The sequence below is a fragment of the Argiope bruennichi genome, chromosome 8 (genome assembly GCF_947563725.1).
Source record: "Argiope bruennichi chromosome 8, qqArgBrue1.1, whole genome shotgun sequence".
Lineage (NCBI taxonomy): Eukaryota > Metazoa > Arthropoda > Arachnida > Araneae > Araneidae > Argiope > Argiope bruennichi.
In genome coordinates, this window is record NC_079158.1 from 61,969,724 (window position 1) to 61,995,683 (window position 25,960).

The 25,960-nt window shown below is 25.0% G+C and overlaps 2 protein-coding genes across 4 annotated transcripts; one reads left to right on the forward strand and one right to left on the reverse strand.

Moving 5' to 3' along the window:
- On the reverse strand, positions 1-10,954 carry LOC129981559 (tetraspanin-9-like). Of its 3 annotated transcripts, none has more exons than XM_056092442.1 (7): positions 10,927-10,954; positions 9,677-9,740; positions 8,067-8,255; positions 6,997-7,071; positions 4,990-5,094; positions 2,523-2,675; positions 1-599 (listed from the first exon to the last, which is right to left on the reverse strand). In XM_056092442.1, the coding sequence occupies exons 2-7, from the start codon at positions 9,731-9,733 to the stop codon at positions 456-458; spliced, it is 723 nt and encodes a 240-aa protein (XP_055948417.1). In that variant the 5' UTR covers positions 9,734-9,740; positions 10,927-10,954; the 3' UTR covers positions 1-455. The 3 variants fall into 3 exon arrangements, with proteins under 3 accessions (XP_055948417.1, XP_055948416.1, XP_055948418.1); XM_056092441.1 differs by lacking the exon at positions 10,927-10,954 and adding an exon at positions 10,492-10,720; XM_056092443.1 differs by lacking the exons at positions 6,997-7,071; positions 10,927-10,954 and adding an exon at positions 10,492-10,720.
- Positions 10,955-11,376: 422 nt separating this feature from the next.
- On the forward strand, positions 11,377-25,360 carry LOC129981793 (protein SPT2 homolog). Its single transcript, XM_056092810.1, has 6 exons — positions 11,377-11,622; positions 15,163-15,283; positions 17,700-19,391; positions 22,965-23,106; positions 23,322-23,393; positions 24,764-25,360. The coding sequence occupies exons 1-6, from the start codon at positions 11,551-11,553 to the stop codon at positions 24,855-24,857; spliced, it is 2,193 nt and encodes a 730-aa protein (XP_055948785.1). The 5' UTR covers positions 11,377-11,550; the 3' UTR covers positions 24,858-25,360.
- The last annotated feature ends 600 nt before the right edge of the window (positions 25,361-25,960 follow it).

Consider the following 25,960-nt stretch of genomic DNA (forward strand, 5'->3'; position numbering starts at 1 on the left):
CTTTGTCTTAAATCTTGTTTATAGTTCAAGATTCTGACTTGTCAAGACTTGTTTATAGAATATATTCTCTTTGTTTTTTACACAGCTACATTACTTCAAAAGTTCATTAATATCCAAAATTCAACATGTACAAAAAAAAAAAAAAAATTCATAATAAAAGTAATTTAAATGTTCATAAGAGATGCTTTTTATATCACTTAGATTTTTTAATACAACATGAAGCACAGCATAAAAACTCTTTTAAATAGTTCATTCCATCTTCATAAAAAGATGAAGATTCTACCTCAAGACTATTATAAAATACAACATTAATTGAACTCATGTAAAAGATGAAACAAAATTTCAAGAAAATAATCTTTCAGATGAATGAATTCCTGCAGTTTGTTTTCTTTCCTTTTTAATCGCAATGAGACTAAATTTTTTCCATCTTTATTGGCTGGAAATTTCACCAAATTTTATCTTCTTTTGGGATCCATATGACAAACAATGACCAATGCAGAAATTATTCCGAAAAGTTGAATAAAAGCAAATAAGAGACTAATAATACCAACAATATATAATCGCTCCATAATCCATTGATGTATACTGGGATAGCATCCCTAAAGAAATTTAAAAAAAGAAACTTTAATGAAAATGCTTTTTTTTTTTTTTGCCATTTACAATATAATTTTTAGGTTTAACAATTTTAACAGTGTCCATAGTTACAATTTTTTTAACAATAAAAAGCAAATGTAATGATTTTAACTGTATGTATATAAATAAATATAATCATTATATAAAAAATATTCTTAAATTTAAAAAAAAGATGAGATTTAATATACATAAATCTGACTGTGAATAAAAATCATACAATTTTTAGCTTCTTTCACTCTCAATATTTTATTGAGCTTCCAATATTAAAACATAAGTAACAATGACACATTCTTATAGATATTTTTAATCTATTTTAATCCAAAAAGTTTCATAAAATCTGCTATCTTGAAACAAATTTATTTACAGTGTTTCAATTGATAAATCTACAGAGCTTTCTAAATAACAATACAATATTAATACATTTTAGAACTATGCCGATAATTAACTACTTCAATAAATTTTACAACGATGTTGATAATTAATCCCTTCAAGCCATTTATTATTTAAAATTTTTTGTCAATCAAATTTTAAAATAGAACCTTTCCTGAAACTGATTAAAAAAAAAAGATTGTTGAATTATAAATTTGATGGAATACTATTTCTTTCAGAAATGAGGGGAAAGGGACTTACTTGCATGTTATTATATCTTAAAAATGGTCAAAGAAAATCTAATTCATAGTAGATTAAAATTGAATTTATAGCATCAAAACACAGGTGTTGTTTTTTTATCAAATGCTTTAAAATTTCAATTAAGGATTTTAAAAAAATGGTTCATAAAATTAAAACAAAGTATATATATTGCTATATTGTGACAAAGGTAATATTCTCAACTAGTAATAAAAGTAAAATTATGCACATTTCTATTAGTCCCTTTTGCCCTATAGTAGCTATAACTACCAGATTTGAAGTAGATATACTTTGTAGTCTGAAAATGAAAACTTAGAAGTTGGATTTTAAAATTTTATGAGAATTTTAATTAATTAAAAATTAAGGAAAATTTGGGATATTTTTGTTTTGTTTTTTCTTCTTATACCTTCAAGAAATATTACTGAACAAGCATAATTTTAACATCTTAAATTCAAAAATAATCAATTAAATTATACTGATTTTAATGTCACATTTTTTTTCTAATTTTAATAGAAATATTATGAATAGCATTTTGTAATAATACTTTTTCTTATTGTAACAAAATTCACATAATTTCCATTTTTGCTTTCATTAGTCAAAAGTTAAAACTGTATTTTTTAAATTGTTAAAATTTGAGTAATAATTTCTTTTTAATTCTATTTTCATTAATTTAAAAGCAGTTTTTATTTTGATTTTGATCAAAATTTACACATATAGCTTAAATAACACAAATATGCTTTTTATTAATCACTACATTTTTTTACAACAACAAATTTATTTGAGTTATCTGCCTGGAATGGTTGAATTTTGTTTGTGCTTCTAACATGTTCTGCATCTTTTTTAAATTTCAAAATGTATGCTTTCATTAACTTTTTAATTAAAAAGATTTGGAAATTTGACCTTTATTAAATTGTTTTTTTTTATGTTCTTCATTCTCTATTTTTTGGACAATTTTATCAGAATAATGAATAAAAAAACTATTATTTAGCTATTTTAAAGTAATCATGACCTTTTGTGGCACATAATTTTACATATGAAAATTTATAATCATTCTATCACAACGGAGTTTAGCTTTATTATTATAAAACATTACATTTTCTTTATTCAACCTTTAAAAATATTCAAAATACGAAAAATATTTAATAACACAGATGCAGAAAATTCTAATACTAGATAATTTAGATCCTATGTCATTAAAAAAAAAAAAACATTATCTGCAAAAAATCCTTATAACATATTTATACTAATTTTTAATTTCTTACTGCTGTATAGAAATATGATGTATCTTCTGCTTCTCCACAAGAAGATATGTTTGAAACTTTTGGAAGACAGCAACTATGCGGAACCCATTGCTTATCTGGCCAGGCTGCAATATGATGCCAGTCACGGTAGCTTTTTACACCACAACAATGGAACTGAAAAATTAAAAATCCGAAATGTTCATAGCGTATAAAAATAAAGAAGATTTCATAAAATGAACATAAAAAGGATATTATGGCTAACATTATACAATCAGCATATTACATAACTATAACTTTTTTAATGGGTTGAAAACATGTTTAACTCTTAAAACATCACCATCAAACATTTTATTATCAATGCATACAAAATGTGTTGCTATAATTCATCATAGCATAAAAGATAAAATAATTGAAGAAGCGTAGTTATGAAGCTGTTGCAATTTATGAATAAATTTGCAAAATAATTTTATAAATAAACTTACAAAATAATTTAATAATAAATTTACAAAAACAGGGCTATTTTTGACATAATAGTTTAAAATATTTCAATTCTAAATCAGTAAAAAGACAGATTCAGACAAACACACACAAAAAATTTTCATGAAAAAAAAAATGGTTGAAATAAAAGTTGCCAGATAGCTCTATTAGAATAAAATTTCATTCATAGTAACTACGTAAAAGAGAAAAGACAAATCTGAAAGTTAAAAAAAATGAACAATAAATAAGCCTTAATAAAAGAAAATTACATTTCATGCAATAAAATATGCAAGCAACATTTTTCTAAAATTATTATTTTAAAAAAATTAGAAAAACTTGATCAGTACGAATCCTCAAAAGAAAGAATAGAGATAGAAAACATTAATAACTTCATTCTCATTCAGTGAGGCAAGTAAAACATGTGCTACTGGCATCATTAACAAGAAGTAAAAATGTTGAGGAATTAGTTTGTTGAATTTAAAAGAAAAGTACTTTTTTTACTCTTGTTCTTCAGATTCTTAAAAAAATAAAGCGATTTAAATCAAATACAGAACACGAAGAAAATAATTCTTTTTGCTACTTGAAAAGGAACTCAAGCTAAATTTCTTAAAACAAAACAACATATAGATATTTTTTAACAGATATCTATTAATAAAAAATCCGTTTTTGAAAAGCTAAGGTAATTTTTTAAAAATTTGAGGATAGTAGGAATATTTGACGAACCCTTATAAGATCTTTTCAGAAAAGGAAACATAATAATAGATCATTCTAAGCATATAAGCCACAGATTCTAACAATATTAATTCAAGAAAATAAGTAAAATATGTTAATATGCATAGTAGATGTACTATAAAGAAAAAAAAGAGAATGCAATATTTGTATGTACATGGTTATACAAATATGATTTCAGTATGTTTTATCTTTCATACATTTAAGGGTAAAATATTTTTTTTTCGCAGTCATTAACACATATATGTAATAAATTTAATCTCATATATCTATGAATGTGTGTATGTAATAATTTCAATTTATTTGCATTCTAGAAATAATTATTTTTAAATCACACAAAACTAAGCTTCACTTTAACTTCCAGTTGTGAGATTTTTATTTTCCCACAGTGACTCTTTAACAGGTGCCAAAAACAAATGTTGTGCCGGCAAATTCCTTTCTATAAAACTATGTAAGTTCAGAATCTTTTCAGATGCTTGCTTCTTCCTGTGTTCCTATGCAATATGTTTTAGATGCTTGCTTCTTCCTGTGTTCCTATGCAATATGTTTCAGATGCTTGCTTCTTCCTGTGTTCCTATGCAATATGTTTCAGATGCTTGCTTCTTCCTGTGTTCCTATGCAATATGTTGTATGATACTTCTCATTATTTTTACAAAGGAATCTTAATGATAGATAAAGATTGGACTTTTTCTATAATGTCATAAAGAATAAAAATTGTTAAAGAACTCCATGCCTCTTTCTCATTAAATATGGAATATTTAACATATATGTAAGATTTGCTCTTCTCAAATCTTAAAGCTGTAAATTTGTCTAAAGCTGTCTAAAAGTGCTGAGAGCAACAATTCTTTAGTTTCACATTTTAATTGAGGAGAGTGCCCTTTGTATTAATAAAAGTCTAAACCTCAACACCAATTACTTTTTTCAGCTATCACCATTTCATCTGTGAACTTTGCATATTGAGTTTCATAAAAATCAATCATGAATCAGATAATACACAACCATCTAAGAATTTCTTAATGTATTTCATGCAGTATGTCAAGACATCCAGTAAATGGAATTTCATATTTTATAGTGACTGCATTTGTTTTAAAATGACTTTACAATTTTAAAATTGTTCAATTTATTTCATATATTAAACTAATCTACAATTAAAATGAAAAAACTAATTCAAAAGCAAATTTTCAACAATAAAGAGAAAAAATAATGTAAAATATTTTTTTATGATTTTATATTGCTTTTCTGGGAATATATATGTATATAAAAAATTTGTTAAAATAACCACCTGTTCTTGAATATGATCCCATGTTGTTTTAAGACCATGTATATTATTTGTTGTATATCGAGTCTGCAGACCAGTAAGTAATTCATCTTGTAAGACAGCACCCACCTAAAATTATTAAAAGTACAATGTGTTCTGAAAAGTTTAAATAATAATTTGAGAGGTTATTAATTCATCCAACCTATTTAAGAAAATGTACATAACTTTAGATCAATACACAACTTTAAAACAATTATTGAGTGCCTTTCAATGGTTATTTGAAAGCTATAAATCATGATAAATTCAGCATAACATATAAGCATATCATACAAAACTGATTTTGAAATGAACAATAATAATGATTTACCATTATTTTTCACATTATACTGAAAAATCCACCCAAACTGAAAATGGGACAATAATTCAATAAAAATAAAAAAATAAAAACTTTTTCTATTACTATTTTTGATACATATTATTATCTTCATTTTTTTATATTAATATAACTTTTACTTCAACTTAATTGCCTAAATTTTGAAATCTATTTTTTAGAAAAATCTTTTATCGAGAAAAGTTTTTTATTTGTCTTTTTTATATGCAAAATAACTTGGAAAGATGTCACTGCATTGTCTTTCACATTCTATTTCTATTCATATTGCGTATAATTTTTTTGAATAATTTGAAATGAATTATTATTTATAAGGTTTTATTTCCATAAAATCTACAATTCTCATGCATATTGAAATCATTTGTTTGATAACAGAAGAATACAAATCTTTAATAATTTTTCCTAATAATAAATCTTTACTAATAAAATATTTAAGCTCAGTTTTCTCTTACAGAATGCAGTTTTATAATTTTTTTTATTTATTACAGTGAAGAATTCCACACTTTTGATAAATAATATAAATATAAAGATTAGATAACCAGTTAATTACAAAATTGAGAAATATTAAGAGCTATATGCTCATCAGTTACAATGGCCAACATTATAAACAATTTCAAATATGAATGTAGAAGCTGTCAGTTAATATCACAAAAAGAAAAAGAAAAAAAAAGAGAGAGAGTGAGAGAAAGTGTCCTTCCAAAAAATATTAACTTAAAAAAATCAGAAAAAAGGTAAGAGTTTTTCAATCTCCCAACAACAACAATAAGAAACAACACACATACATACACACATACAAAAAAAAAAAAGCATTATTTTTTTCAATGACCAATAGGCGTTTTGAGGTCACAGGCAGGACTCATCATGAGTCCCACTCATCTTTTAGCAACTGCCTAAATTTGCTGAATTTCACATTTCAGCAAATTTTAATTTAATCAACCAGCTATTTTCATTTCTTTTATCATTTTTTTAGCAACTATGGAGGAGAGGGGGTGTTTCTTTTAAATATGCATTCAGATAAAAAATAAGTAAACTATAATTTTTTTAAAAATATCAACATAATTATTAGTTAATGACTGCCTTATTTACAAATAAAAGTATTTAAAAGTAAAGAAAGTTATAAAGAAATAATGAAATTCAAAAAAGTACAATATTAAAAATTTTCAATTCATAAAGCCTATTATAAGTGATATAACATAATCATAAAATGAATAATTAACATTCCAGCATATAATAAATAAAAAATTATACTTAATTTTTTATCAATCATTTCAATAACTCAATGTAAACACATAATGTAGTTTTAATATATTATAATTCATAAAATTTACATTTTCTATAAATTTATTTGATTGGCAAGTTGGCTAATAATATTTTTAATTGGCACTCTGTAGCTCTAAGTAGCTAATAAGTTTGAAATCTACTACTGGGTACTTTAAATGACTAATTTTTAATTAGAAATCAGAGGTATTTGATTTATTCTTAATCTGTGATTATATAACACACACACACACAAAAAAATCTATAATCCTTAAACTATACTTATCTCTATTCAAAAACTGATTTTGTGAATCAGAAAAATGAAAAATAATGCATGCATAAATAAGCAGATAAATAAAAGATAGCACTCAATTGCATGTACTCACATGTCTTCTATAAATAAAACCTAATGTGCCAGCAGTAAATTCAATCAAAAGAACAGCAATTACAAGAACGAAATACTGAAATTAAGAGTTTTGCATCAATAAATAAAAATATAAATAATATTAAGAAAAATAAAATATTTTAAAAGAATTTTATAAATTACAGAACAAAAATAAATGTAATACTCACTAAAAAGTTCTCACAATTTGTAAATAAAGGTGTGTGTGTGTGTTTTCATTGTGATTATATTTTAATGAAATAATAAAATATACATCATGGAAATATGGTAAAACAATATTTTAAAAATTCACAAAAATTATGAATTGAGGGTTTTTTTTTTTTTTTCAATATATCATTTCTTTGATTTTCAAATGGAAGATCAAGATTAATGCAGAATTTATTAAAAATGCAAAGCAAATTTATCGAAAATGCAATAAAATAGAAATTTAAATGCTAACTTTTAACATGCAGATATAGATAGTGCTTCTTTTACTCAACACATGAACAATCTAATAGTATCATTAAAGATAAAACATCAATCGCACACTACATGCAACCCTAAAACAATTAAGCTTTACCAATGAATTTATAATTAAAAAAAAACAGTATAACATTGTTGTTGTTTTTTTCGTGATAACATATCATTTAAATTACCATATTATATGAATCATTACCATTTAATAAAATAAGTAAATTCATTAAATTGAAATATAATTTTTCAAATGATGCAAATTCCAGCTGCTATTTTTTTGTGAAATACATTAAATAATAAAAGAATTAATAAAGTGTACTCAAGGAAAAAACTGTTCATTATTCAATGCTAGTCCTTATAAGAGTTCTTTACAAAAATAGGCAAAAATTGATTTGATAATTCTAGTATGTTTGTTGTTACTTACACTTTTTTCAATAAACAAAAACTCTTTATCACTCAGAATGATTAATTAGATTTTATTAATACTATGAATTCATAAAAAAATTTCATTGTATGCCTATTTAAATTTTCAGGCAAATATTATAAATGAAGTTTAATGAAAACTGATAAATACAACTCCTTATCTTATAATCCGCTTACCATTCGCAAAAGGCATTTATTTTGAAACCAAGACCCACAGCAACCTAAAAATCCAAGTAGAAATGTGAGGACTCCAGCAATTATAACTAAGCTATCACCACTTAAAGCCTGATGTGACAGTAGTTTGGAATAGCCTTGATAAGCAAGATGCATCCATATACCAATGCCTAATATTCCGCAACCCAAAACCTATATTTGAAATAATAAAATTTATAAAAACTGAATTTAAGAAAAATAATATTCAATAATATTAACACCAATTTTAAAATATGATCATCGTAAATGATAAATAGTGTGTGCATATGTAATTGAATATCCAGGTCATATAAAAGTTGAATAGCAAGAGGAAAAGAGAGTGAAGCACAGCTTATAAGTCCATTTATTAAAAATTAATAACAAATTATATAGATTATAATAATTATATAGGTTATTATACAAAACATATCTCAGAAGAAAGGATTCAATTAATACATTCAAGTAAAAAAATAGTTTACATGTCTGTATATATGGAAAAGGAATAACTGAACATATAACCACAATATGTTGCAGTTTTCACAAGACCAGATAAAAGGAAAAGGAAGTGAAAAAGAACTGGTAATGAGTCAGAGAATTTTTAACAAGAACAATTATGTATCATAACCGAGTTTAAAATAAAAAGTATAGCTAAAATTACATTGGGGAACAGTTTGCTTGTTATTACAACAAGTTCATTTAAAAAAAATTCTAGATAAAACATGAATGTGTCTTTATATAGCATCATATTAAATATACATAATGCAATACTGTAGACAAGGATTGAAATTATTAATCAATTAGCAGTACTTGTGTTGACCTCATGTCATTAGTCAACTTCAGTTCAGAGTTGCATGCCATTGGCAACATCAGTAATGAAAAAGCTAGTCAGTACATGCCTATCTTTGGTCATTAACTACTAGTATATAGTTAAAATATAAGTAATCATTTAGTAGTAGTTTATTTTAATTGAGTCCTCTTAAAGTTTTAAGGATAAAAAAGATTTGAAACTTTTGAATCAGGATTTAATTAGTATCAATTCATGACCATCCAAGGAAGAAAAATTCACATGCTTAGAAAGTAAACATAAAATCATAGTGAAACAAAGTGAAATGAATGGCTAAACTTTTTATAACTTTCAAACATTACTCTTTTAATTAGAAATCCAATAGGGAAAAGCTAATCAAGTCAAGTCAATAGAGTGTAATGAAATTTTGGCAGGTATTCTAGTACATGTATGCACACACACATATATTAACTTAACTCTTCTTTCTTAAAGAAATTTTTTTAGTAAATGTTAAAATGATTTTCAATAGCAGACAATATAAATCAGAGGAATGAACAATATATTTATCATTCCGTATTATCAAAAATATATTTAAAAATAGGTTGAAAAATTAAAATTTAATTGATAATAAAATTTAATTGTAAAGTAAGTAGAAATGATGAAAACTGCTTACAACATAAAAATATTATTAAAAAGGAAATCGAACCAATTAAACAATTTTTTTTAAAAAAGGTTATAGTAATAAGGAAACAGGGAAAAATAAAAAGAAAATATGTTACAGTTATAGTATTGAAGTTTTAATCTTTCTTACCCAAAATAAAAGATTTATGCAGCACAGGGACTTCCGAACACAGCTGAAGTTGGTCATATTTTAACTATGAAATAGGGAAGATATAAAGATATATTGTCTTAAGATATCGTTAATAATACAGTAACATAATAAATACACAAATAATATGCACCACTTAGATATCCGTTTAATAAATTATGCAAAACTTTAAAGAATTTACATGATGTTTCATAAGAAATATAAAAATATGGGAACTACTAAACATTAAAATATATAATTATAAATTACAATTTCACTAAATAATGTCCATTTTAAATACACAAAAAAATAAGATAAGATATCAAATTATAATGATAGATATGTATTCATACAAAGTCTATTAATGAATTATCTGAATTGAAAAAAAAAAAAAGGATCAAATAAAGGCAATCTTGTCTAAACTTCATAATGTAAAAAATAGCCTCAGATAGTTGAAATTGATTATTATAAATAAAGTGTATATTTTAAAAATAAGTAATTGCTCTCTGAAATTAAAATGTTTTTATGTTGGAAAAGAAAAAAAAAGTAACAAGCAACAGTTTACCGTAAAACTGCAAGTGTCATCATAAATTTTAATACCTTGGAAACTATTCCGTTCAATGAATTATAGACTGCAATTTCATAATGTTACAAAATTACCGATGCAATTATATATATATATATATAAAGTAATAATATAATAATCCTTATATAATAAGTAATTGCTCCCTGAAATTAAAATGTTTTTATGTTGGAAAAAAAAAGTAAAAAGCAACAGTTTATAGTAAAACTGCAAGTGTCATCATAAATTTTAATACCTAGGAAGTTAATCCGTTCAATGAATTATAGACTGCAATTTCATAATGTTACAAAATTACCGATGCAATTATATATATAAATAGTTTTCATTTAATATGAATATATTTCTCAAAATGGTATATACAACGGTATATACAATGGTATATACTTTGAAACAATTATTTGACTGAAATTAAACCGATTTCATGAAAACAATAAAATTTTTGATAATGTTAATTTCTAGCAATCATAAAACTGAGGCAGAAATGCAATTGACAACAAAAATAAAAATATAAACAAACAATAAACACGATTGATTCTTTCTTGTTGCCAAACATGAAAAATAAAATATTATTCCCCAGTTGCTTTGAAATTTCTTCATACACACAAAAAGAGTTTCACATTTAAAAATATTTTATTGAAATTTCAAAGTATTAGTAATATTATTGACTTACTTTGAATCATATAAGAGCAAAGTAAAAATTTCAAAATTTATTCCGTTACGATTTCGTCACACACTGGATGTCATAAATTTCCGCCACATGGATTGTATTTCTGATGGCAAAATCTGTAAATTTAAAACATTTTTTAAAGATAATTTTAGTGAAAAAGGTATTTTTGAGACCATATCTGTTTTATTTTAACTAAAAACTCAACCATTGACTTTTTCATTTTACTGCTACTCAAAATACTCCTAGTTAAAATGTTAATATTTTAATACCATCTATCCGAGAAAACCAAAATTTCCTAATTTAAGCCAATATATATCGTAGTAAGCATTATTTCGCATGAGTCATTTCCTTTAAAAAAATTTTAGGAAGTTTTCTGCTTTGTTTCAGTGCGACCAATACGGAATCTGAAATAAAATCAGCTGATCAGTGGAACTTACTACTTTGACGGTTCACGGTTTTCTATGGTGGCCATTGTACTTCACTGTAAACGTAGCGAATGAAAATTGAGATTCGTTCTAGCAATTTCGTCCAATATTCATTTATGGATGTATTTACGATGGATACATATGGATTGAAATACAGACAGAATTTCCGAAGTTCCTGAAAATAAATTTTGTTCACATCGTAATGGATAATAATCTAGATTTCAAAGAGCTGCTGAACATAGCAGACTATAACAAAGTAGAGGCAAAAGATGAGGTAACCTAAATCCATCCTCATGATTGATACTGTAGAATTGTCTCAGTGATTAAATGTGTGATTAAAATGTTTATTATTTTTATGTTACAATTTTATAAGAATTACTTTTCCTTCATATATACTATAAACCCTATGGCTTGATTCCCGTGCTCTTTCAAGTTTGTTTTGTGTGCCTGTTTTGAGGCTAATTGTTTTTCTTTCAATTTGAAAACCAATTAACTGTCTCATCAAAATATGAGATGTTATTATATTGATGTAAAAGGGAGAGAAATTAGGATTCAGATCCATTTACTAGATTTTGCTTAATAGCTATACTTATTGAAAAAAATTATAAATTAACAAATTTATTAATATATTTCTAAACTGATTTAGATATCTGTCCTTCACAGACGAATTCTATGACACAGAAATATTAATATGTTAAAATTAACTATCAGCAATTAATTTTATTTTCGTATTTTAGTTAAATACTAAAGATTGAAAAGTGTCCATATGCTTAATGTCAATGTTATTTCTTGTCAGTTTTACTTGCAGATCTTTTAATAATTGCAAAGTAATGTTGTATTTTTATTTAATAGAATATTGTTGGTTTTATTGAAGTAAAATTGTGTTATTAAGTTCTAAAGTTACAGTTTTTATTTCATTAGATTTTTGTCCATTAGAGATTATATAAGGAATATATTTAAACTTGTAATAGAAAAGTTGTTTTTTTCCCTTGCTTTCCCAAAATGCATGCTGGGTCACATAGATTTTCAGGGTCTTTTTTTTTTTTTTTTTTTCTTTTTGTAATAAATGTCATTTTTTATTAGAAATAGTTATTATTAGCATGTGTTATCTATAACTAGTTTGAAAAAAAAATTAAGTATGAAGGAACTTTGAAAAATATAAGTTCAATGGCATAAATGTTTTTTTATATACTTTTACAATAAGACTAGAATTTATGTAATCTTAATCAGTTCTTTTAAAATTTGTTGTTTAGCTTTATTTTATAAAAAAATAATTAATGACAATTATTGTAAAAGCATTTTTTATACAATTCTGTTTAAAAAAGATTTGTGTCTATTTTTTATCATTTAGTAAATAACTGCCATAACCATCTTAAAAATATACTCAATATGAAACAAGATCACATTACAAAATACTTTAAAAATTGATATCTAAATTTCATTTTTAAATGTATGAAATTAATAGAACTCAATGAAAGTTTAATAAAAATGACATATTAACTTTTTTTCTTAGTTGTAGGGGGTGAGGATACTGTATTTTTTAAATGATAGTTCTATTGAAGTTTTATTTTTATATGCATATTTTATTTTTATGCAAAAGCTTTTTTAAAATAATTTTTCTAAAATATGTTTTTAAGATATGTTATGCAAAGATACCATAAGATATTTCCTATTTATAAAATCAGAAAAATTATATCATTTCCATTGATTTAATACTAAGTGATTAAATATTAATATTTTTTTAAAGTATAGTTAATCTTCCAATCTAATCTTTGTTAATCTTTTTTATTGATATTATATGTCAGAAATAAAAACATATGTTCTGAAACGAATTTAAACTGTGTATAAATATACTTAATAAAAGTTTAAAAAAAATTTTTTTTTAATTATTTTGATTTTTTATAAGATAATTGGATGAAATGAAACTCCTGGCTTGTATTTGAATGAGGGGGGGACTCAAAATTGATCAACATTTTAGTATTTTTATCAGTATTTCTTAAAATATTAGTGAAAATAGGCTTAGACTTTACTCATGTTTTGAATATGAAATTGTGATTTATTTTCTTAAGGTGTATTTATTACGTTTTTGAATTGATTTATTAAAATAAGCTGTTCAAATTCAATTTATTATGTTAAAAATGCATTATGTAACTATATAGAAATTCTTACATAATATATTCAGTTGGCAGGAAAATGATAATGGAGTAAACCAATATTTATATTCTGCTAATTATTTAAATAATCAAAATAAAGAAACTACAGTCAAATTGTTACATTGACTGCCTTTCATCTACAATGGAAAAAGAAATGTATTTAAGTATATTATCAAGTTCCCAAGTTTGATAATAAACTTTTTGAACTGGGTTATAAAATAAAATATAATGTTATTTTCATAGAATATGGACTATGCATCTTAAGAAATGTATATGTTTACACTTCGTATTTAAAAGGGGTTATTCAAACTATAGTCATGATTCTTCTATTCTTCAGAGGGTTCTTAAAAAATAGTTGAATAGAATTTCATTTTTTGAAAGCAACTGTTAATTGAATGTAATTATTTTACACAAATAAAACAACTGAGGATTTTTTTTTTTTTTTAAATCTTTCTTTCATGTTAAGTATAATAATCTCGCAGATTTTTTAAAACGATTTTGCAAAACCTTTTCCTTGATTTCTTATATTATAAAAATTGTCTAACCTGCCAACACGCACATTCATCTTTAATATTTAACCTCTATATACAGCATTTTTTGTTTATTTCTCGTATGGATAATTTTAGGAAAACTTCCATGCAAATGTCATATTATGTAAATAACTGTTTGTTTCTCTGTGAATTTATTATTTCAGCATTTGTAGTCGGCATTTTACTGGAAAAATTGAGCTACTCTCTGACTTTAGACTTTAATAAAAAGAATTTTGGCTCTTGTGTATATCCCCAGTTTACTTGGCAATTTTAGAATACATACATCAAATTCTTTCATTTATTTTTGATTAATCTTTGAATCTCTTGTTTTATCTTTATTTTGTATGATGGTTTGAATTATATTTAATTTCATCAAATTGAATATAGTAATAACTGGTACTTGCTCCTAAATATTACAGTTTGTTTTGTTGAATATTAGCTTTTATGAATTTTTTTTTTTTTTACCTATTCTTTTTTTATGTCTTAAAAAGAATAATTTATTATCATCTCAGTAACATGCTGTGAGCATTTGTAATATGTTGGCATGTGGGAACATGATGTTGTTTTGGTTTGAGGTTTTTGAAGCCTCAGACTGCATAGGCGACAAATTGGCAATATATCACTTTTGAGGCATCAATTTTTCGCTTTTAGGGTTATTAGAAAATAATGCAAAAAGTTGTCACATTTGGCAATTGATCGTCAACTAAAGTTACAACTTGATTTCCAAATTATTCATTCTCTGAATTCTTACGAAAATTGTTTCAGCTAGCCCTTAACTCCCATATATATTTTTCAAAATTCTTACACTATCAATTACGATTTAATTAGGCAATCAAAGTGTTACAAATTATTGACATGGAGATTCTGGGTTTTCAGAAAAAATTGTTAAACAAACTTTAATAATATTTTGGTTTATATAAACTTTTAATATTAATAGAATTTTTAACTTACTAAAGAATATATATTTGTTTAAAATTTGTGCTTTTATTCAGAATTATTAGCATTACTTTTTGTAAAAAAATGGGGTCATAGTTGACTGACAGTAATTTCTATATTTAAAAATGTTAAAATGTACTTGAAGAAATCATTTCAAAGATTAAAATTCTCTCAATATTAATTAATTTATTATAGGCCTCTGTCAAGAGATATAGTACTGTTCTGCCTCCTCCTAAAAAGATGAAAAAAAGTGGTGTTCAATCTGATGGAGTCAAAAGATTTTTGGAAAAGAAGAAAGCTGAAGAAGCCGCCAAAGGTTTGTTATTCCAAAATTTATGGCATTAAATATAGTCATGTTTACATACAGTCAGATATAGTCATGTTACATTGTCTTGTTTAAAATGAATGTTTTGAACTTAACCCCCACCCCAAAAAACACAATAATACCTACTTTTTCATTTTATTTTATTATTTTTTGTATTTTAAGAGCAGGTTATTCTTATTTTTAGATTTCCTTATAATTCAATATGTAAAATATTCTTGCGATTTCAAAATTTTGATTACAAAGAAAATCCATTATCGTTTGTGATAATTATTCAATTAGTTGATCTAAACATCTCTATCAAAACAGTTTATCCACTAATTTTAAGCTTTGCTGTCATTTTTTTGAAGAAGAATCGATTTAAATATGTACTTAATTGATATAAGAATATAACATGACTTGTTCATCTAATCTTTTGTGATTTTATAAATTTATTAATGTAAATATCCTTTCAAAAAAACTTTTCTGGTTTATAATTATATCTTCTTTATTGTACTCCATGTTGTTTCTTCATTAAATACCTACCAAAATTGAAAACTGCAGACGTATTCAGTCAGAATAGTTTAAAGGGTCTACCAAATTGGATTTTCAATATATTTGATACCTTATAATGAATTTCTTGCAATACAAATTCCTTTGCACCAAATACATTTTCAAATTTTTTGTAATGCAATATATTAAGGATTAAGCTACTTCTGATTTCTTCAAATGAATGTTAATACAGCATGTTAATTTAGTAAATGTTGTTCTGCAAGAGAAAGACGAATTATTAATTTATTGGGATTAACCATGTCATATTAGATTTGAATTTACTCTTTTTTTTTTTTTTTTTCAAACAAATTGTATCATTTTAATGCAAGCATAGTGTTGTGTATAGTAATGGAACAACTGCATATGACGCAGTAATCTATGTGATATGGTATAATTGATTCTATCTCTTGTAAAGCATTTGATTATATGGAAATGGTGTAGCATGCTTTTATCACATCATACATGTTTATGACGCAAACGTTTTAATGGCTTTAAATTTTAGCTTCAATTATTATTCATATGCTTCAGTCATTGAACATATTTCAGTTGTATGTTTTGATTCAGATTTTTATTTCTAAATTAAACTTAAAATAAGTAGTATTTTAAAAATAAGCTATAACTTATGCTGGCTATTGCATATTATGTTATTGTTTGTGATATTTTTTTGTATCATTGCTTGTAATATTTAAATTTGGTAACCTATATATCTTAGTTATCTTATGTGGCATCAGAAGAAGTTTCAGCATCTTTAGAATAAATGTTTCTTGTATACAGAGTACATTCTTTTACTGTAGATAAATAAATAAAAAGAAATAAGATTATAATATATTGGTCTTTATATTATAGAAGAGTCACAAAATACTCTTTCAAGATGAGATTCTTGATTGATTAAAAGAAAAAGCTTTGACTCCTGTTTATTTGTTAGATGATAACATTTGTGGTTCCTTATGTAATAAAAATGAAAAACAAAGTTATCCATTGGGTAATTAGATGACAAACAGGTTAGCTTAATGGAAAAGTATGACATTTTATTAGATTAGAAATAAAATACCTGCATCATATTATTATGACCAATATTAATTATAAATTCAATTTATTATAAAAAATCCACATTCAGCCTATGATTAGTTTAAAAAAAAGATTATATAGAATTGCATTCTTACTTTTTTTTATTTTTAAGTAAGTAGCTTTATATTTAAGTTTGCTGAATAAAAAATGTTGTCTTTTTTTTTTTATCATGCAAGATCATTTATCATTTTTTTATAATGTTATTGGGAAGTAAAGAAAAGAGAAATGAATGTCTCTATAAACTATATAAGTACCTTAAATTTATTTAAATTCTCAATTTTATTAAATAAAATGTATTTTCATTTTCTTTTTTCAACTAATAAAAAAATGTTAGAAAATGTTTAGAGTTTACAGCATTTGCTTTTTAAAATACCACTCTTTGTAGGAAGTAATTAGTAATTAAATTCTTACTCTTATATTATACCAAAAAAAGTTATCTATGTTGTTAATGCTATATTTTAAATAAAGCATTCTTGAAAGAAAATAAATTCCAAATTAATTTTTTAGATATTTATAGTATAATTTAATGAACATTCATGTTTGTTTTATTTGATTTCTTTGTTTTTACATTAGATCAAAGGTTAAAAGTTCCTTAGATAAATGTGTTGTTCCTCTAATTTATTAGATTTGTATTTCTTATGAGTAGTCTTGGTAAATTGGTCTTAATTCATGCTACACAATATTTCATTTATAATATAATGGAAGAATTATAAGGCAATTATTTTTAAAAATTGTTAAATCAAATTTATTAAATCATTTTTCATAACTTTTTCAGTTTGTTATTTTTGTTAATAATAATTGTTTCTTTCAGTTGCCGAAGCACGCAAACTAAAAGAAAAGCTATTGGAATTGAGAGCTCAGAATTCTAAAAATAATAAGAAAGCAAAAATTATGGCTTCTCGGACTAAAGATAATGATTTCAGCAAAATTAGACTGACAGAAGATGAAGTAGAATCAAAAAAGAAGATAGAACAGGAACTCCAACGAAAACATTTAAAAGATAAAGTAGAACGTATGAAATGCCGGATAGAATTAGAAGAAAAAGAAAAGCTTTTGCCCAAGAAAAGAAAACGGAAATCTAAACATGGAGAAGAAGAAATTATCCATCAGCCAGTTGAAGAAGAACCACCTGAAAAATCAAAAAAATTTAAAAACAAAGATAGAAACTCTGAGCACAAACCTCAACGGCCACAACCACCTCCCATGAGTTTTCATGAATTGCTGAAAGTTGCTCAAGTTAAGCAATTTGAACCAGTTGAGATTCCAGTTCAGAAAAAAACGGAGGAGAGACTGCTAACTAAAAGGGAGCGTAAAATCTTTGAACAGGAGCAAGAACTGCTTCGGAGGAAACAAGAACGTTTGATGCAAGATGAACTTGAATTTAAATCCTTAAAATCATCTAAACATTCCTCAGGTAGCAGTGAGAAGAGTAAAAACCCTGTTGCAGTTCATGTTGGAAAAGACTCTCCAAATCAAAGAAATGAAACACAAAAGTTTAAAATTCCAAAAAGTTCAACCAGTTTAGATAAAAATATGACTAGTCCAAAAATTGACAAAACAAAATCATCAAGTGATAAATTGCCCAAAGTTTCATCCTCATCAGCTCATAAACCACCAATTCAAAATGGAAGCAAGCCTTCACAAATTGCATCTAGCACAAAACCACAAATCTCCAAACAACATACTAACCATGATCGAGAAAAAGTATTCAAAAACAGTATTCCCAATGGGAAACATCCAGTTTCTAAAGAACATTCAAATGATCGAGAGAAACCAATGAAAAATGGTGTGCTCAATGGGAAACATCCAGTTAAAAAAGAACATTCTATTGACCGAGAAAAGTCGCTTAAAAATGGTATACCCAATGGAAAACATCCAGTAGCTAAAGGACAGTCAGTGCCTGACCGAGAGAAACTTCCTAAGCACAGTTTATCCAGTGACAAACTATTGAATTCTAAACAGCATACCAATCATGACCGAGAAAGACCATCCAAAAGCAGCTTAGAAGCTCAGAAACCCTCACAAAAAGCTGTTGTGAAAAATGGAGATAAGCCAGTATTTAAAAAGCCATTACTTGGTGAAAAAACTGCTCCTAAAAAGAATGGTGTCAAAATTAACCCTGCAGTGCCAACACTAAGTGAAGACCATTTAAAAGAAATGGAAAAAAGAATTAGGGAAAATCTGGAGAAAGAGATGGAACAAAAAATATTAGCCAAACTTGTTGGTTTACAACAATCTGCTCCTCCCCCACCGCCACAACCAGTGCAAAATAAGCCTCCTGTGAAAGTTAAGCCAGTTAATGGCACACATTCTGCTATGAATGGGAAAATTCCAGGAAAGCCGGTAGCAGTAGCTCCTAGAAAAGATGGTGATAGACCTTTAAAACACCCTGCTGCAAGTGAAAAGCGACTTGGTCCACCACCACCTCCAAAACCTAAGCCATTTCATCCTAATCCATATTTGGAACCTCCAAGAAGAAGATTAGAACCACAAAGACCACAGAGTAAGTTTTTTTCCTCCTCTTTTTCAATTCTTCTTTACTTTTCTTTTGCTACATAACTACGTTAACATTTTTATGATGCTATTATTTAGTCTTTGTCTAACTTTTAGCAGTACATTTCTTATAGTTGCATTTTTTTTATATGAATGTTTTATTTAGTCTAAATTTTTAATGGAAATGAAAATTAATAATTAAGTTAGGAAGCTATGATTCTTATACATACTACTTTCTTATTCATTATACTTATTTCTGGACATAATAAAAATGGAAATTGTTTCCAATTTCTTCAGATTCTTTGCAGCTTTCATTTATTCTATATTCTGGTAATAATTACTAAGTACTTGTAAGTTTTTATCCCAAAACAACATGCAACAACATCAAAAATTCAATAATTTTAATATTTAAATGTAATAAAATATTTTTTCTTGGTTTTATTGTTAAAATAAGAATCCATTTATGTAGTTTTTAAGTTTTCATTTAATAGCTGAGATCATTTGCAAGTTTATTTATTATATCTTATTTTTTAATTTTTATATTTAAATATCTTAAACATATTTATTATGCTAAATGTTTATATCTAAACAATAATTCCAAAATATACTTATGATTTCTTTCAAATCATTCTCATCTCAGTAATTTGGAGAGGCCATTGTGAAATTATAGCACAGAAAAAAAAAAAGAAAAAAAAAGGTATAGTTGTAATTGTGTCAAATGTAGGCATTCTTTTTCTTAAAAAAATTCTCTCACCTTTAAAAAAAATTTTATTAAATGTGTACAACTATATGCAATGCAAATTGTATAAGTAAAAATAAAATTAACAAATACCAACTCTGAATGCAGCAATATAAAAATTCATAATTGTGACTTTTAGTCTGGTGGATACAATAAATGATGAAATTTGCTTAATCCCCTCTTCTGAATGCTGAACTTAGTTAAAAATTTGTTAAGTCTGCAAACTAGAAAAAATAAAATAAAATAAACAGTGTAAAATATATTCAAACTATCTAAAAATGCAGCTATACCTTTTGTAAAGTTCACTGAATTCGTTCATCAATATTGCAGGATTTCTGTTATGAATACATGTATTTTTTTACTTTAGTAAATAGTCATGTATAATGAATTAGATGAGATGAAAATTTTAATCTAGTTAAACCCAGTTTTCTTAAATTTATAGAAGGTATTATTTGTAGAGGTACATCTTGATTTCTACAGAGACCACTATTAAAATGACACCAACAATAAAGCCAAACTAGATTTGGTAAAGTGAAAGTGTGTATGATTGCTCTTAGTTTGGCTTCTTTTGACTGGTTTCTCTCCCCCCCCCCTTCTCCACACTCCCATGATTTGGCGATTTATCGTCTCCATAGAAATCAAGTTGTACCTTTGCAGATACAGATTTTGAAATGCAATGTTGTTTTCTAGGAATCGTGATAGAAACATATGCTTTTGTTTTCAGTATATAAGGTGTGTTTTTTTATATGAATCTGTATCATTTTTCTTGAGAAAAATATTTTGTTAAGTATTTATTTCTGAAATGGTCTCGAATTTCTTATTAAGAATCAAATTTTTGATCATGTGTAGGTCAGTAGCTTAAAGATTACTTTAAACAATCCCTTCCTATTAACAGAAATCATGAATAAATAGTTTTAAAGATGCTAATGATATTATCATGCAAATATAAAATACTCCATTTGAAGAAAACTAAAATCGAAAAGAAGATTGTTTCATCTGTCCAAAGTTCTGTGTTTAATACTTAAAGTGTTTCATATGTAGGTACAATTTCTTCAAATTATATTTATGTATATATAATGTTTACTCAAATAATCAATTCCACTTGATTTAACTAACTATAAAAATCACTGACACACACACACACACACAAAATGGTGGCCACTCCTCTATTATTGCTTGCTTATTTATGGTGATAATATAAGAATGTTTGATGTATTGTACCTGAAAATAATTTTTTTATCCCTAGTGTTATCCAAACCTATTTATATTATTGTCCAAATTCTTTTGGCAATTTGGAAGAAAAACAGCTGGAAGTTTTTATGATTGATCAAATGTTATTGGATAACCAATTTCTGATTCAAAATTAAATGCTTTCTGTATAATGTTAAAATAATAGTAAAGCAAATCTGTTTTCCCTTTAGTTACATTTCTTATCAAAACTAAATTTGATAGATATTGTGTGTTTTTTACATATATTTTAGTTATATTATTATTAATTGATAGGTTGTTAAAAAATATAATAGTTTTTCTTGAATACTTTCCCCCTTCATTTTTGTATTAAAACTTTAAAATAGGCAATTTTGTAGATTGACTCAATTATTGTCTTTTTTCTGGCTAATCGCTTTAAAGATCTATACATCATGGGCAAACTATTGGGAGTAATAATTTTTATATATAACACTAGAGCAAAAAAGTTCCAGAATACTGTCTATATATTGCTTTTTTTTTTTTTTAATTTACAATTATATCTGAAAACATGTCTAAGACAGTTCAAATATGATAAAATATCAAAATCAGCATAATTATTATAGTTGAGCTCTGAGGAACAAGAATTTAAGGCATTATTGCTCAATTCAAGTTTTGAAAGGGGGAAAATGCCATTTATTTTAATAATACTAAAGCTTTTTGATTTTACTTAGTAGTGATAAAACATTGCATTAAAAAATATTTCTTGTTGCTTTAAAAACATTTTTCAAAAACTTATAATATTTAGAGTCATTTTAATTTTGCAAGTTTTATTTCTACCCATGTAAGTTAATTTTGGTAAATTGCTGAGAGTGGTTAATGCAGTACTGATTAAACTTTGATTGCTTCATTATTTATTCTTTTATTAAGGGTGATTTGATTACATAAAGATGAAAAAATGATAATTAAACAATATAGGAGTAAACATGTAGGAAATATATCAAATCTTTTATCAATGTCATTTTTAAGTAATTGATTATAAGAGATACTAGGAAAGCAGATACACCAAGAGGGCAAAATTAAAATGATTATTACAAAAAATAGTCTCTAATGGACCATTCTTTTAACTGATAAGTACCAATATTTAGTTATTTATTCTTCTTTTGTTAAAAGCAATTTTTTTTTAATAAAAAATACTTACATAAAATAATATAATGACTTCCACTGGAGCATTAAGTTTTTATGGGTTTACCACTACCACATCAGATATTATATTCAATATATGTTAGTGGCCTATCATAAATATTATTGTGTAACGATATAAACATAGCTTTTAACTTACTGTAATAAAAGCATCTATTACGCAGTTTTATTTTTAAGGGTTTAAATAAAACACATACTTGGAAAGATATTTTTGAAAGATAAATTATAAGCAAATATTACTGTGTATATTGTTGAGGTGTAAAATTTATTAATTTTGGCAATATTGGCAAATGCCAATAAAGAGTAGTTATAATGTATATTTGTTAGTAGTGTTATTACATTACTATTTTTCCCCCATTATATTATTCTGTTGATTTTTGTTGTTTGCATCCTTTATTATTAAATATAGCATTTTAATTTTATATATATATTGAGTTTATACTTCTGTATCTGTAGAACCAATGAAACGAAGAATAGAAAGTGATGATGAAGATGATGAGGACGACGATATGAGTGATTTTATAGATGATGGTCCTTCACAGAATGATGAAGACTATTCTAAATACATAAAAGAAATATTTGGATATGATAAAAACAAGTAGGTTTTAATCATATTTTCAGAATGCAAAATATTATTATGATGTCATTATTTAAATAATTATTATTTTTCATCTTGAACTGTAAATTATGCAGAATTCAGTTTTAATTTTTTGAATAACAATTTCATTTATAATTTCAAATAATTAATGCTTTTTAAGGCGATTTAATGATAGTAAATTCTTTAAAAAAAATTTCTTTTTATATTATTTATAGGTATATTGATGATGATGATGATGATATTGTCGAATCAAGTTTTGTTGAACAAATGAAGGAAGAAACTCGAAGGTAAGTTGTTTCTTCCTATCTGTAAAAATATCATTAAATAATTATTTTCTAAAATCGTATTTTATTATTTAAGAGAAGTCTTTATTGTGATATAACTATTTTGAATGAAATATTTCAATTTCACATGTAATCATCAGATTCATAGAAACCTGCGAGGTACATGTTAAAATTTCTGTATTAAAGTTCAGTTGAATTCTTTGAACAAATTGCAGACATTGTGAAGTCAGAGGAATTTTTTTTATCATATATCCTTTGTTTTTTATTTTTTTTAAATTTTATTTATTTTTGTAAATATTACAGATTATTAATAGTAATATTTTTAAATGATCAGAATAGTTCATTTTTCTGACTTGCATTTTGGATTATATACTAAGCTTCTGTGACATTTTAGCTGCTGCTGTTAATGCAGCATGATTTCATGTTATGCGGTATGATGATGTGCATGTTTTTAGTTGTATTACAAAAATTTAAACTTGTTTTGAATTGCTTGAAATTTACTGCGATCACAGTCATGTTGAAATAAAATTATTCAAAATAAAACTCAAGAATGTTACAAGATTATAAATAAGGAGAAATTTTTAATTAATCATTAAGAAAGGAAATAAGAAGATAATTACTCTATTAGGCTCTTTTCTCAAAATATATCTTCCTTAATCAATCATTAAAAAAAAATTTCTTAAACTAATGCTTTTTTTTAAAAATTAATATGCCTATATCCTAATCAGTTATTTTAAAAACATCTGATTATTTTCAAGAAATTAATTATGTCTATTCCCCAATCAATTATTTTTTTAATGATTAGGATATAGATATATTTCTTGAAAAAATCAGATTAAAAAGATGTTTTTTAATGTTTGATTAGAAATAGATGTATTTAAAGAACTGAACCAAATTATTTTTCATCTACTGAAATATGTATTATAGTATATGTAACTATTTTTTTAAGTTTTAAAATTTATAATAACGGTCCATCAAAAGATATATTATGCCATCCAGATTGTAAAATAAAAGCATAATTTAAAAATAGTTCTAGGTATCTTTTATCTTTGTTTATGTACAGTAAAATGAAATGCACTTCTTTAGTTGTAGAATGCTTATGATTTTGTTTCCCAATTAAATTTTAGCAACACTTATTTTTAAAAATTATCATGATGAAGTTAGTTATTTTCTGCTTTTAACCTCTTATAATTATATTTAATGCCTTGAAATATGGTTTTTCATAAAAATTATGATGTAGACGAAACAAAGTTAATTTAATGTTAATATTAAAGACATTTTTTCTTGTAACTAGAGTAACCCATGATCCTATATTTAATGTATTGTAAACAAAATGCTTTCATTTTGATTAAAATCTTAAAATTTCTATTTAGTGCAAAACTTGGTTTCCTTGAAGATTTGGAAGAAGAAAAGAAACTCAGAGAAATGGAAAAGAAGCGAAAAATGAAGATGAAAACGAAAAAATGATTTTGTACATATGTATTATTATATATTTATATATATAAATTTATAAATATTATATATTTTATATTTTCCCCATTGTGATACCGGGAATTGTTTCCCACAACTATCAAACAGAATGGAATTTGATTTTTAAATCTGCATTGTCATTTTTCATAGAATTAAAATAAAACATCAAAATCAAATCGTTTTGAAATGGTCTTATGACTTTTGATTGATTTCATTGTTGTAGTTTGAGTGAAAAGTTAATGAATCTCATTTGAGATTAAATGCCAGCATAACTGCATTTTTGTTAAGTTTGAATTTGATAGAATTTGTATAAAATTTTTTGCTATTGTTTATATAATCATTTATTTATATTTCCATTGTGAAATTTATTTTGCATGGAGCCCACAGAGCACTTATAGCAATATTTTCTGTCTTGTACTGCTTTACTTTCATAGAAGAAATGTATAACATTCATGCAAAATATTTTTGCAGACCAAAAATTTAATAAATGTGAATTTTTTTACGGCTTCATTATAGTTTTATGTCTTTTTTTTTTTTAAATTCATAACATCACAGAGTAATTCTAAAATAATAATTGTGTACAATTCCAGTATGTTGCTTCAAAATATTGATTTGTTAAAGGCTTCTATGTCATCTTTATTTTATTAACAGATAATTCTATTATAATCCAAATAATATTTATTTAAAAAATTCAATCAATATAAGAATAAAATTTTTTTGTCTGATTTAAAAAATTGCTGCTCAGCATATTATCATGTCAGGATGAATTATCATTAGTAAAATTACATTTTTAATTTAATTTCCATATTTATATTCAGTGTAACATTTTAATAAAAGAAATTCTTAATGTATCTACTATTTAAAATTTCATTTAAATATTTCCCTGCTAGCAATTTCCAGTGTGGTAAATGGACTACACTTATGTTACACTTATATTTTCTAAAAATTTTGTAGCAATAAGCTGGCTTTCTGATTATTAAAAGCATATTTTCTAAATTCTTCGAAATTGTTCAGTTCTAATTAAGAATGGTACCAATTTATAAAGAAATTCATCATTCTTATTCATTTTATTAATTCTTCTTAAAATTTTGAACATAAAG